Source organism: Salarias fasciatus, chromosome 16 (assembly GCF_902148845.1).
Source record: "Salarias fasciatus chromosome 16, fSalaFa1.1, whole genome shotgun sequence".
NCBI classification, from domain to species: domain Eukaryota; kingdom Metazoa; phylum Chordata; class Actinopteri; order Blenniiformes; family Blenniidae; genus Salarias; species Salarias fasciatus.
The window spans coordinates 23015873-23028745 of NC_043760.1; the positions used below are offsets into that span (position 1 = coordinate 23015873).

Here is a 12873-nt window from a genome sequence, read left to right on the forward strand (position 1 = left end):
CACAGGACTTCTGACCCAAGAATACAGTTAATATGCCCTTTAGCAAACATGGAGTTCTGTAGTTTACTGATGCTACAACACTGAAGTATGTTTATGTAAACCGTTCTGTCTGTTTGCAGTATGTATTGGTGCATTTCTCGCAGTCAGAGAACTTTAAAGCTTCACATAAACACTACATTGTGATCTTCTCTCAGATGCTCGGACCACCTAGAACTGCAAGGCGCACATTTCACATTTCACTGAAGGACATCTTGCCTCTGTAGCCCTTGAAAATGCTTTTGACTGAAATAAACCTATCACTGTTGGTTTATTTTTTATTTTTTTTTTCCCCGGCGCAAGGTGACTGTGGGCCGAGTCCGCGCACAAGGTCTCTGTATGCCTTTTAAGTGAAATTGAAAGCAGGGCGATCCTATGGGAGAGTGCTAGCTGCTGGCTGTGAGGGCACACAGGATCAGAGCACTAATAGTAGGTCGGACTCCCATGGTCCAGCCTGACACAGCATGGTTAGTGGATGAATAATGGCTGCTGTGTTCAAGAGAACCATTCTGGCCGCGCTGTTCCGACTCTTCTGTACACTTCCGTCTGAGCAGGGAGTCAGATTGCCTCACTTCAAGCTTGATGCTGTATATTCATTAACTACGTTGCAGGTTAAGAGATCTTTTCAAGGCTCCTGCTTTCAGCTCAGCTTTTGGACAGCTAAGAAAGATTATTTTCAGTTTTCTCCAGCTGCGTTTTTCAGTCACCGTCTCTTGTTTTTCCAGCATAACCTGCAAGATCTCAGCAAAATGACATTTCAGCTACTTTAGCAATTCATTTAAAAACACTTCTACAAAACCTTAAACAAATAAAACCAAACCTTTTTAGATTTGCCAATAGAAGTCAGTGCTTTGACCAACAGTTTTAAATGAGTTTATTAGTTATTTGGTCGGGATGTGCTCTGTTGTTTTTATGGTTTTGCCTGACCGGCGTTTTCTTACCTACATATTCAGTTGCTGGTTGGCGGGTGGGTTTTGATGTCCCATCTTGCCATTGCTAATGCGTCAAAGCCTCTTGGTGTAATAAAATGAACCCTAAATTGCTCCTAATGGAGGTCGTGCACCTTGCACCACAACCGTCGCCACTGTTGTTTGATTTTATTGGTCAGTGTGACCAACAGGGTCGAGCACTTTGGGTCTGATAAAGCGACTGATTTACCCTATTGTGTTGCTGGGTTTGCTGTCCTTTCTTTGTGTTTTGTGTGCGTGTGTGTGTGTCCGCGCATACGCTGGTCACTCTGTGTACTCAGATGGCCTGAGGCTAAAGCTGAGATCTAACGCAAACAGCTTTCATTTCCCCGGGAACACGCTGACCTCTCCTGAGAACATGGTCTACAAAGTCATAAATCAATTTCTAACACAGCTTGACATTTCCACTCAGTGTTGTGTGGCTCAAATTGAACACAGCTCCTAACATTTCAAAGTAATTTCACATAGGTAATTAATTTCCAGTGCAATGCCACATGGGGTTGGTGGGGAATAATTCTACGTATAATCCAAGTTAAAAATCACTGATATAAGTCTTTCTGAATTTATTTCCTTTTCCAAACAGAAAATTCAGTCTAAAAAAAAAATCTACATGCGGGTATCTTAATCGCTTTTTTCCTTCTTGATGTTTGTGCCAGAATCCCCCGAGACGGACGCAGCCATGGACCTGGGAGCGTCTGAAGTGATGGAGTCCGAGGTTCTCTATGACTGTGTGATCTGCGGCCAGAGCGGACCCTCCACCGAGGACCGGCCCACGGGTCTGGTGGTCCTCCTCCAGGCATCCTCAGGTATGATGCATCTTTCCACAGTCCCATCTTTTAAACGTATTGGATGTCTTTATTTTATTTATTTTTTTAAATACATGCAGCAGGCGTTGTTTAATTGGCTCATTTATCATTCACGGTGATCTCTGCTCTCTCGCAATGCTGGAGAAGATAAATTCCATTTCCACACTAGATTAGAAGTGGGAATCAAATAAATCAAGAGCTCGATTAAACGCCATGTTTGATTACAAATTAGTGACGACAGTGATTAGAAAATAGGTCTTACGACAAGAAATGTTGTGAAATGTCACCACCACTGATCTGAAGTTGGGCCTTCACAGCATGTTTTAGGATGATCAGTTAGTGTGATACAGTTTAAGCATTCTCTTTTAATTAAAGCGATTTAATTTTTATTAAATGTATTTGCAAAACTTGAAGATCTGAAGTCTTTTGTTCCATTAGGTAATGGATTAAGAGCAAAACAATCACTAATAACTAACTGAAGTGTAAATACACCTCAGCTGGAGCCTTGATTATCGATTCATTCAATAACCACAGCATTTAGCTTATTTTGAAGTAAATTCTTAGTGTGATTTTACTCATAATTACATCAAGTCATTTTCTTTCAGTGCTCGGCCACCGCTGCAAAGGGAAAGACCCCAAAAACCTGCCAACCAGCGACGAGGAGCACATCTACTCTGCCGACACGTGTGGCGTGGCTCACGACGTGCGGCTCACGCTCATGCAGCGCTTCTTCAAAGATGTACGTGAGCCACAGAAAAACACTGCTGACTTCACACATGAGTAGAACAAAGGCTAAAAGCAGTGAGTCAGCAAAGTGTCCACACCTCAGATCCTGAAGAAAGTGAAGGAGAATTGAAATTTCTTTCATCTTTATTCCTTTTTTTAGTTCCACCTTTGCGAAATTGTCGCTCCTCCACACAATGATTAGACCAGCTGATTCGGATATGAGCTCATTTGTTCGACGCGGTTTGTTGTTTGTCATGGCGCCGGAAAATAAATTGACTTCTCTCGACGTGAATTAACCAGCCCTTGTGGAGGTTGAGCGCTTGAACGCGCATTTGCATATTCTAATGGCTGCGATTTTTCTCCCGTGAAACCTGCAGAGTTCCTGTCTGCAGTCGGTGTCAATAGGTTGGGACGGGGGCGTCTACGTCCAGACCTGCGGACACACTCTGCATATAGATTGCCACAAGTCATACATGGAGTCTCTGAGGGTGAGAGAAAAAGCCCGATCCTCTGAAATGATGAATGGGTTTGATTGGTGAAAGTTAATCAATGACAGTTTTGACATTTGATTAATCATTTAGAAATCAAGAGTCAACTTCTTGATGTACATGATGTATATTAACTTGAAATATGATGCATTGTGAAGGTCACGTTTGGCTTTTTGTTTTCCCAGAACGACCAGGTGCTCCAGGGCTTCTCCGTTGACAAGGGGGAATTCACGTGCCCGCTGTGCAGACAGTTTGCCAACAGTGTCCTCCCTTGTCGTCCGGGGCGTGGCACGGAGGCTGGCGCCTGGCACAGCCCCACAAACAAGAAGACATGCGTCCTCGTGAAGGAGGTGGAGGATCTCCAGGAGAAGCTCGGCCTTTTCCCGGTAATGTTTGACTGTTTGATCCGATGTTGTACACTTATAACCAGTAGTCAATTTTGACTATTTCTGCTTTCTTGTGCTCAAAGACGGAGTCCAACCTGAGTAAAGAGATGGAGCTGGTCATCAAAGACATTAAGAACACCACTCAGAAGAAATACATGGACTACGGCAAGAACCCTGGCTCTCCCGACAATGATTTCCTCTTCATGTATTCAGTAGCAAGGTGAGAGCAGGCTGTGATGAGACGACATCGGCACCTGCCGAAGAATGCCTCCGCTCTGTTTGGTGGCAGGGTGGCTGGGGAGGCTTTGTTTACTGTCTGCATATGTCGGAGGGCTTTCCCTGAGTACATTGGTCAACTTGTGACATTTGCACTCCGAAACCGAGCCGATGTTTTGAAGGAGTTCACGTCTGGGGGAGACGTGAACTGCATTTCACACATTTCCCGCTGACGGCCAGCCCGGCTTCAGGTTACCTGCGACAGGCTGCGTTGGTTCGCCCTGGCGAGAAGTCATCACGTTGTTGACATGATCAGCAGAAGCTACCAGTTTAGTGATATTTTTGCATAATTGCCAACAGTGTCCCTGGTAGTGACCGTGTTTTTAATGCCAACGGTTCTGTCTGCAATCTAATATTTTGAGGCCGGATCCGGGTCATGCTTCACACAGCTGCTGACGGGCTGGCCCACTCCCAACCCTGGAAGGTAGACCAGTCAGCTGACCTGCTCCTCTTACCCAGTAAACACTTTCACGCTTTCCCTGGATTCACTAAGTGGGGTTAAGATGTGCAGGCCGCCGGTTAAATATGGAGACAACTCTACTTGTTGTACCGCCTGTTGTTTCTTGGATTTGTTGCCGGTTCTCTTTAAAATACTGCCTTATTATCTGTTGTTCATGTACAGAGATGCTTATTTATTGGCCAGACTCTGTTGTGGACAAAAAAAAAAAACAAAAACATACGAGACATTTTTATGCCCTGCACACATCACTTACCCACTTGTGGAGACAAGTGGAACTAATGCCTGTGTGTTCTTCCATTTGTCTTCCAATGCCAGCCGCTCAGCTTGAATAACAACGACCGTCCGTGTGAAGAGACGGCTCGGTCCACTCTTCAGTGTCAGGAGTCTCATTTTGTTAGCCGTTGGCTTCTGAGCGGTTCCTCGAAGTGGAACTGAAATACAATACTGGAGTTCTTACAACCCGTGTATCAAATATATGGATTGCTTTGCATTTTCCTAGGGTTGCTCAGAGGCCTGTGAAGGTGTGTTTGATTTATTCTCTTCGTACCTTTCATTAAACTGCTGTATCAGTCCTGCAAGTGGTGCAGAATGCTGCATCTTTAAAACGGCTGGAGCAGCTTCGTCAGTTTAAACTGCAGTCAAATTGTTGTTCCAATCTCTGAACGAGTTTCTTCTGGTCTTTTTTGAGCACAGCCGCGTTCACGCTGATGAACCATTTGGACATTTTATGGAATTCCTTTTTTGATTATATCAGGGTGAAACACAATACAACCTTAGTGCCTTGGTTTGGTTGTGAACACCCGGTTCACCTTGAGGTCTCACAGTCCAACAGCACTCCCATCGCAGACGCTCTGTCCTTCTCGAAGCGGAACCATCCAGACCTTTTGCCACCCGACGCCGTGGTTCCCTCAGCCCTCCACCCCGAACAGAACAATCCCTTGAGTACGTCTGGGTGCCTGTAGGCTCTCTGAAGTTCAATGAACAGCGCAAATTGCCTGAGGAGTGGAAAATTCCTCTGTCACAGGGGTGCTCTTATCAGCAAAGCCAGATGGAGCTTCGCCGTGGCTGCATTATCTATGTGAAATTGCTTTTTCTCCCAGGAAACCCAAGGATTTACCCCCTCCCTCCTCACCCATAGGAAGAAACGGCCAGTGGTAGAGTGAAAACAGGCCCAGATCAGTCTTCTTTTAGTAATTCCTATCTGTTGTCATCATCTGTCCACTTTGTTAAAGGTTGTAGTTTATTTTATTTTTATTTTTTTGTGTTTGGGAATTGTGAAATTAAAATGCAGGAGTGCAGTGTGTCGGGATATGCATGGGAAATGCGCATGGGAGATTATGCAGAAACTGTGGTCAGAACAGCTTTTATGCTAATGGTCTGGCTTGTGGAAAAAAAACCAGTCTTGGAAAGGCCCGTCATTTAGTTGATATGGAAAACAGGCACATCAAATGGCAAAAGGCTTGACTGTGCAGTTACTTTCATTTACCTCGTCAAGCTGGCGAACGGGGCGGACGACCGAACCAGGGGCTGAATGTGATGAGACTCACTATTTACACCTCTTCCCACAGAGCTACACTCTGCTGTCATGTTTTAAGAAACATTCCAATCAGTTGTATTTTGTTGAATGATGACGTGACAGTGTTTGACCACCTGTTCCACACACACACACACACACACGAGTAACACATCCTGTCTGCTAATAGTTTCTGATTTGTGGTTTCCCGGTGTTTGCCAGTTACCTCACGATGCTCATGTTTTTGTCGCCGCAGAACCAACCTGGAGTTGGAGCTGGTGCACCGAGGAGGAAACCTGTGCTCCGGAGGGGCCAGTGCAGCTGCCAAACGCTCATGTCTGAGTGAGTACTTACTCCTCTACCTCATGCTCTTGGGAGCATTTCTTTGTTTAAGCTATCATTAAAACTTGTCAAAAAGAATTGATTTTTTCAGTCAGTTTAATTTGATTGACCTGCCGTGTTCATGTATAAAGAAAGAAGTTTGTACGTCTTGTTTAACCAGTACGTTAGTGACGACGGCCATCCGTCATTTCCCATCATTCATTTGACATTAAATGTTCCGACATGTGATCAGATCTATTCCTCCATGCTGCAGCAGCTGAACCATTTTAGAAACGCACACATAGAGTCGATTAGCAGTGGCAGGAAAGGGTCGCCGCTGTCCCAGGTGAACTGGAGGCAGCCGTCAGAGTAAATGAAGCAGACAAATGGGTCGGGCGCTGTTTTAGTTGATTGTGTCAAAGCAGACAAGGGCGTGCATCTGGGGCAGGACGGAGGCTCAACCGAATCTCGCAGGAAAAGCTGAAAGCTGGTGTCAGTTGTCACTGGTTTCTAGAAATATTTAATCGATTGGAAAAAAAAGAAATCTGTGGATGAAGCGATAAAAAAACTGGGAAAGTGTTGAATTTGTTGCGCTGGGTATTTACCATTTTGTGTTTAATTGTTCTGTCAGAGGCGCGGCAGCAGCAGTGAAATGGGCTGTCATCCTTGAGTGCCCGGAAAGACATTTCACACGGGAGCTTTGCCATTTCTGAGCTACATTAACCGTGTAGCCATGCTGGGAACCAAATTTACTCAGTTGCACTACATTAGTGTTCATTCTTCTTAGGGAAATGGATTTAAAGGGAAACGGCAGACGTCCGCTGACTGTGAGAGCCCGTGGGGTTTCTAAGCCCGTCTCCCAGGCGGCTCTCGGTCCGTTCGGCTGATGAGGATACCATTGACCTCAGAGGCGCGCTCCACTCAATTCTCCGACAATGAGCTGAATCAATTCCAGAGAGTCCAGCCTTCAAATGGCGCTGCTCCTTAGTGCCTCAGATTAATTCAAATATTTGCGGTTAAATAAAGTGTGCAGCTACTGCTGCGCTTGCACTTTGAAGGGGAACTCTGCTGACCTCCATCGTACAGCCTGTGCTGTATTGACACAACACATTGGTATAAATGTTAAGAAATTGAGTTTATTAAAGGGATACTTCAACATTTTGGCAAATTGGCCCATTTAGCGCAATTCCTTAGTAATTTCGAACAGCATACTTACTTTTTTTGTGAGGGCGAGCGATTGTTTATTCAGAGGTGAGTCGGGGAAGGTTTTCGGGACGGACACAACGGAAGTGAATGGTATTTTTGTTCCCCCTCGTCAAACTCATCAAATACAAAATCCAACAACCCCAAAACACTCTGGTGGACATGTTATAATCCGCATATTCACTACGCTGTGAAATATTAATGCAAAATTACGAGATTGAGTTGTTTGTGTGAAGATTGCTAAGACGGAACTACTTACTAAACATGGCGTCTGGGCGTAGTGATTTCAAAAGAAGAAGTAGTTCCCAGTATTTGCTTCAGTGTCGTAACGCTACAATATTATTGGTTGGTGTTCCACAGCGTAGGGAATGTGCGGATTATAGCGTGTCCACCAAAGTGTTATGGGGTTGTTGGATTTTGTATTTGATGAGTTTGACGAGGGGAAACAAAAATACCATCCACTTCCATTGTGTCCGTCCCGAAAACCTTCCCCGACTCACCTCTGAATAAACAGCTCGCCCTCACCAAAAAAGTAAGTATGCTGTTCGAAATAACTAAGGAATTGCACTAAATGGGCCAATTTGCCAAAATGTTGAAGTATCCCTTTAAGGACCTTTAAACAAGTTACATTAACCTGAAGAGTGCAGATCTGATGAACAGAGTTCCATCTTTTGATTTCAGTGTCTCATGGAAACAAACCACGTCTCTATTATCAGTCTTTAATCTCAGTCATACAAGAAGTTGTGGGAACAAGAGAAAGTGACGGACTCTGTTGGAGCGGTTTGTCTAATCGGGCTGATCAGACTGGATAAAGATTTGCTGCGCAGGATTTCACGGTTCAGACAAGAACGGCACTCAGCCGTTAACTGATTGAGCGCCGCGGTGTTTACTCTCCTCATCACAGAGGACTTTTGTTCCTCTCTGGCACTGGACACTGTTCATTACTCCGGAGCTGCTTCCTGCACATCTCGGCCCCCCCGGCGTTTCTAATGTGCTCTCAGTGGTGTAGAGCAGACCTCACCGTTAGCGAATTCAAACAGATCAATAGTGATCTTTTAGGAAAATGTCACCTGAAGCAACATCAGTATCTCAGAGTAAACACCTCTCGGTTATTGTGGTCACACACTAATAAGATGTCGCTTTAAATAGACCTGAGATGACACACGTTAAATAAATTCTGGACTTGAATTAAGGTTGTGTATCTCTGCTTTGAGTCTTCCCCCCACTCCTTTTCTTTTATCTGCATCAGAAGAAAAGAAATAAGCTGTACTGAAGATAAAAAAAAACAGCCAGCTGTCTTCATGCTGTGTCTGAGTTTACCTGCGGAGGGCAGTGTTGCTCCAGGTATAGGGAGTTGACTTGCTATTCAAATTGTAGTGACGTTTTTTTGACTCCCTATAAATGAAAATTGAACAGGATTAGTATTTTCCATGAGAAAGGTCTTATGTTCTACTAATGACAGACTTGGTGATGCTTCAGTTTCCAAACACGGTTCATATACTCTTCACTTCTCACAATTTGTATCCACTTTTACTCTTTATGTTGCGATTCACTTGGATCAAGCAGCAAAAATTGAACTGAGTAGGTAACTGTGTGTCGTTTGATGAGGAGGTTGGCTCTATCGCAAAAATCTGGAATGATTGGAACATGTTTGGCCTTTTTGATTTGCTGTAATGCCATAAATCACAGTATGTGAAGCAGGTTTTGACCCAGACAAAAGCAATGGAGGCTGTAAGGTGTACTACAATTTAAAGTGTGTGTGTGTGTGTGTGTGTGTGTGTGTGTCTCGCAGAGGGAGTCTCCTTTCATGTTCCATTAGTTTCACAAAGAACAGGTGTGGCTTAACCAAAGAGTCGCTCAGGGCTATCAAGCACGACCATGAATCCATCTGGCCCGGCCCGGTTTTATCGGAGCCAAGCGTTCGCCTGCAGTCAAGTGCTTTCATCATTTGATCTACTGTGGTTTCTGTTGGGACAATAGAACTGGAGATAAACACTTTGCCCGTTTTGTTCCTGCCACAGCTCGTTGCAGCATAACGATGACGATTTTTTTTCCCTCCTCTCTCTCTCTCTCTTTTTATTTATTTATTTATTTTTTTTAACCCGGTGCAGATCAGCTGTTCCACGTGTTGGCCATGCACATGCGTCTCTACAGCATCGACTCAGCCTACAACCCCTGGACGAAATTGACTCAGGTTACACAAAATAAAGATGCAGAGTGAGTGACGTTCCTTCTTAAGCACCTGCAGTACATCTATAAATCCCTGCATGCATCGCTCATACCCCCCCCCCCACCCCCCCGTCCTCCCTCCTCACACACAAACATGGAGTCAGAGTGCCACTTTGTCCTCTCCCTCCCTCTAAACGCCACCATTTCCTCCCCCCCCACCCCCCTCCAGCAGCTCCTCGTCCACACAAAGAGGAGCTAAAAACAGAAAAAGGGAACGTTCGCCGTTTCCATAGATACCAATAATTGCTGCATCTGGCAAATTACCGGGCACTCCGCAGAGAGCGAAACAGCCCCGTCAGACTCACTGTACTGAGAAGAACCACCCCAGCGCCGGCACGGCGTCTCAGCTCCCAGCTGTCCGCCACACAAGCCGCCACTTAATGCAACAGAGTGTTTTGTTTTTTTTTCCCCCCCCCCCCCTACTTTCACCTACTGTCTCTTTCTTCCATCGCCATTAACTAGAACACAAAAGGAAACGCCGGTTCGTACAAGACGTGATTGTATATTGATGTAGTAATCCGCGTTAAACAGCGTTCGCTACGTTAAGCAGCCTTTCCTGTTTCTGTTAGCGTCGTAAAGACAGCTTTTTACACCTGTTACTGTTAAAGCGCTCACAGCCACGCCGTTTTCCCAGAGGGCCGATTTGCAGTTTTAAAAATACTTTGTCAGGGGTTGGGGAGGGCGGCGCTGTCATTAACACCCTCAGGACAGTCAGCGCGATCCGGGCCGGTTAAATAGGACAGAGACCAACGTTTCGGGATTTCAGAGGAGGAAAAACAAGGGGAAGAGATGCGAAAATTCTCGTTGTGCATTTGCAGGCAGACTTAATGCAGAAAAGAAATTAACTGGTGAGTGGTTTGGTAATGGAAGGTATTATTCTTTAAGTGCAGTTCCTCCCGTTCAAACCCTCCGAGGCCTTTCAGCAGCAGAGTGGAGACTTTGACCTCGCCAGCTAAATTGTCAGCGGAACAAAAGACATTTAAATGGAGACGGCGCGCAGTGTGAATATGTGTAACCGGTGCTGCATTAAGGACATTAGCCAGGGGGACGCAGAGAATGGGCCTTTTCAAGCCTTGTGTGCGTCGAGCAATTCTAAAATAATATTGACAGTCGGACCTTTGCTCTCATTTCTCTGAAAGCCCTTTCAGGTATCTGCAGTGTCACCGGCTCCTGATGGCTTTTAGTCATTCAGGCAGCCACTGGGTGACTTTAATTTGGACATAACAGAAAGAGCCATAATATTTGCACTTCATATAAAAAAGAGGAGCTTTTATTTATCTCTGTAGGATTTTTAAAATGGATTTTTACTCGTGAAGCCTCAGAAACTCCTTTGTGAGCACTGTCAGCATCCTCTGCTCCATTCCCTCCAGTTTTTACATCCATCTTTAACACAGTCCGGCTTAGGGTGACATGAACCCAGCATGGTAAACATAAAACACCTTGGATTACCACAGTGCAGCCTGACTTGTCCTTGTTTTAAATGGATGTTGTTTAATTTCTAATAAAAAATGTCACTCACTGATTCATAATAATAACATTAAAACTCCTGTTTTCAGCGTCTTTGATGGCGAAAGACCTGAAGTCCCCATGCTGTATCGAGACGTCCCCTCCCTCCTGATCATCTTCGTGCTAACCATGCCACAGCCTCTGCGGAAAGGTACAGTCTCTCTCTCTGTCTTTCTCTCTCTTTTTGAAAATCTTACCTCCACAGGTAATTGTGCGCAGCGACACTCGTCACGGTGACCAGGACTGTCAGCGGCCGCTCCGCGCCGACAGAAAAACAAATTGCTCCTGTTGTTGTTCTTTTCAGCGCCTCACTTAAACGTCTCTCAGGCTGCGTTTTTCCAGCCGAGGCGCTCCGCTAATTACCGTGCGCGGCGCTCCGGCGAGGCTCTCTCCGCTGACCCCCGGAAGCCGAACACAATGCCCTCCCCACCATGAATAGCTGCCATCCTCCCTCTGCCCCCGTCCCTTTGAATTCATAATGGCGTCTGCGTCCGTCTCTCCGCAGAGCACTTTACCTGCGTGGTGAAGATGCTGTTCAACCTGCAGTTCATTCAGGCCGTGGCCGCGCTGTCGACCAGGCTGAGCTCGGAGGAGCGGCAGGCCTGGAGCGCTTCAGGAGCACTCAAGAAGGTAAATCACAGTGCAGCCGCCTGAAATCTGACACAGTGGCGTGCTTTGGATCGTTTGACCTTTCGGATGTTTTCAAGCATCAAACAGAGATCTGTGAATATTTTTTTCTATTTCCTTTCATCCTTTGTGAAATTATTTTCCTTGACTCTGTTTCGGCTTTTATTGACAGAAAATGTCTTTTGTTTCTCATCAGTTCGTCACTTTACATCCACAGACTGGTGATCATATTCTAAAACAAACCTTAAAAAACCTTAGGGAAAGCAGAGTTTCCATCGTTTTCTGTTCTCCTGCCACTTGTTCAAATGGTGTTAAAGAGAAATCCACTGGATTGATCGCCTGATTGTCCCCAAGAACCAGCCGACAGCTCGATGAAATATAGTGTGTGAGGCTCGTTATTGAGTTGTTTTCAGCCCTCCGGTTTTATTTATGTGATTTCTGAAGTATCAGTCTTCATTATCTGAGCAAAGTGGCGGCATAGCGGTGGATTAATTGGCTTTGCGTCTTCGGTCTATTAAGATGAGAGAGCGGATGGCTCGAATGTCAAACGACGAATAGCCGAAAGTCTCCCGTTTGGACTGAAGTGTGGATTTGCTCCAACAATGAAACTTCAGCAACGAGATTAACATATTCTACACGTTCAAAAAAAAAAAAAGAAAAAAAAAATCGTGGCCTTTTACAATGTTTTCCTGTCACGAATGAAGCTCTTCATTCTGGTTTTCCTCCGCAGAGCGCCGCCAACTCAGAGAAGTCGTTCGAGGCGCTGCTCTATCACGTCATCAGCGAGCTCTCCAAGGACACGTGCGTCTACAAAGTGAACGAAGAAGAAACAACAATGGTGAGAAGTCAAAGTGACTCCCGAGCCCTTCGCTGCCGTCGGGATCGCGCTCCCCTCGCTCCCCTCATCGCTTCACTCCGCTCTGTGTCATCTCCCCTTGAACAATGAATTGGCCATTACCCTGCGAGACGGCGGCCCTAATATCTCCACTAATCTCCGGGGGAGATATCCATCACTGCGCTACCGGCCGGGTATTGATCAGCTGTTGCTGCTGTTTCCCCTGCAGCTGAGCTCCAGTGTGTGGTCCCCGCAGTCTATCGAGTTCAGCCTCCAGCAGTTCTGCCTGCCCTTCCTCCGCCTGTCCTGCCTCTTGCAGCACCACCTCTACGGAGACGGCCTCACCGGCTGCCTGGTACGTTTTTTTTTCTTTATCACGAATGTCATCTCCGCAGCAGAAACGCCCACTCGTCACTTTTCTGACCACTCACCTTGTCATTAGAGCTTGTTGAGCGAAATCAATGCGTCCTGCTGGCAGACAGTGAGCGTCCCT

The 12873-nt window shown here is 45.7% G+C and overlaps 1 protein-coding gene across 1 annotated transcript in view; it reads left to right on the forward strand.

Annotated features, from left to right (window-relative positions):
* ubr3 (ubiquitin protein ligase E3 component n-recognin 3) overlaps positions 1-12873 on the forward strand; it is a 29885-nt gene that overhangs the window by 13897 nt on the left and 3115 nt on the right. The window contains exons 25-35 of the mRNA XM_030111692.1: positions 1661-1810; positions 2416-2549; positions 2914-3024; positions 3210-3410; positions 3494-3630; positions 5916-6001; positions 9295-9400; positions 10969-11069; positions 11424-11548; positions 12276-12383; positions 12610-12735. Coding sequence (XP_029967552.1) covers positions 1661-1810; positions 2416-2549; positions 2914-3024; positions 3210-3410; positions 3494-3630; positions 5916-6001; positions 9295-9400; positions 10969-11069; positions 11424-11548; positions 12276-12383; positions 12610-12735 — 1385 coding nt within the window. The remainder of the gene's footprint in view (positions 1-1660; positions 1811-2415; positions 2550-2913; positions 3025-3209; positions 3411-3493; positions 3631-5915; positions 6002-9294; positions 9401-10968; positions 11070-11423; positions 11549-12275; positions 12384-12609; positions 12736-12873) is intronic.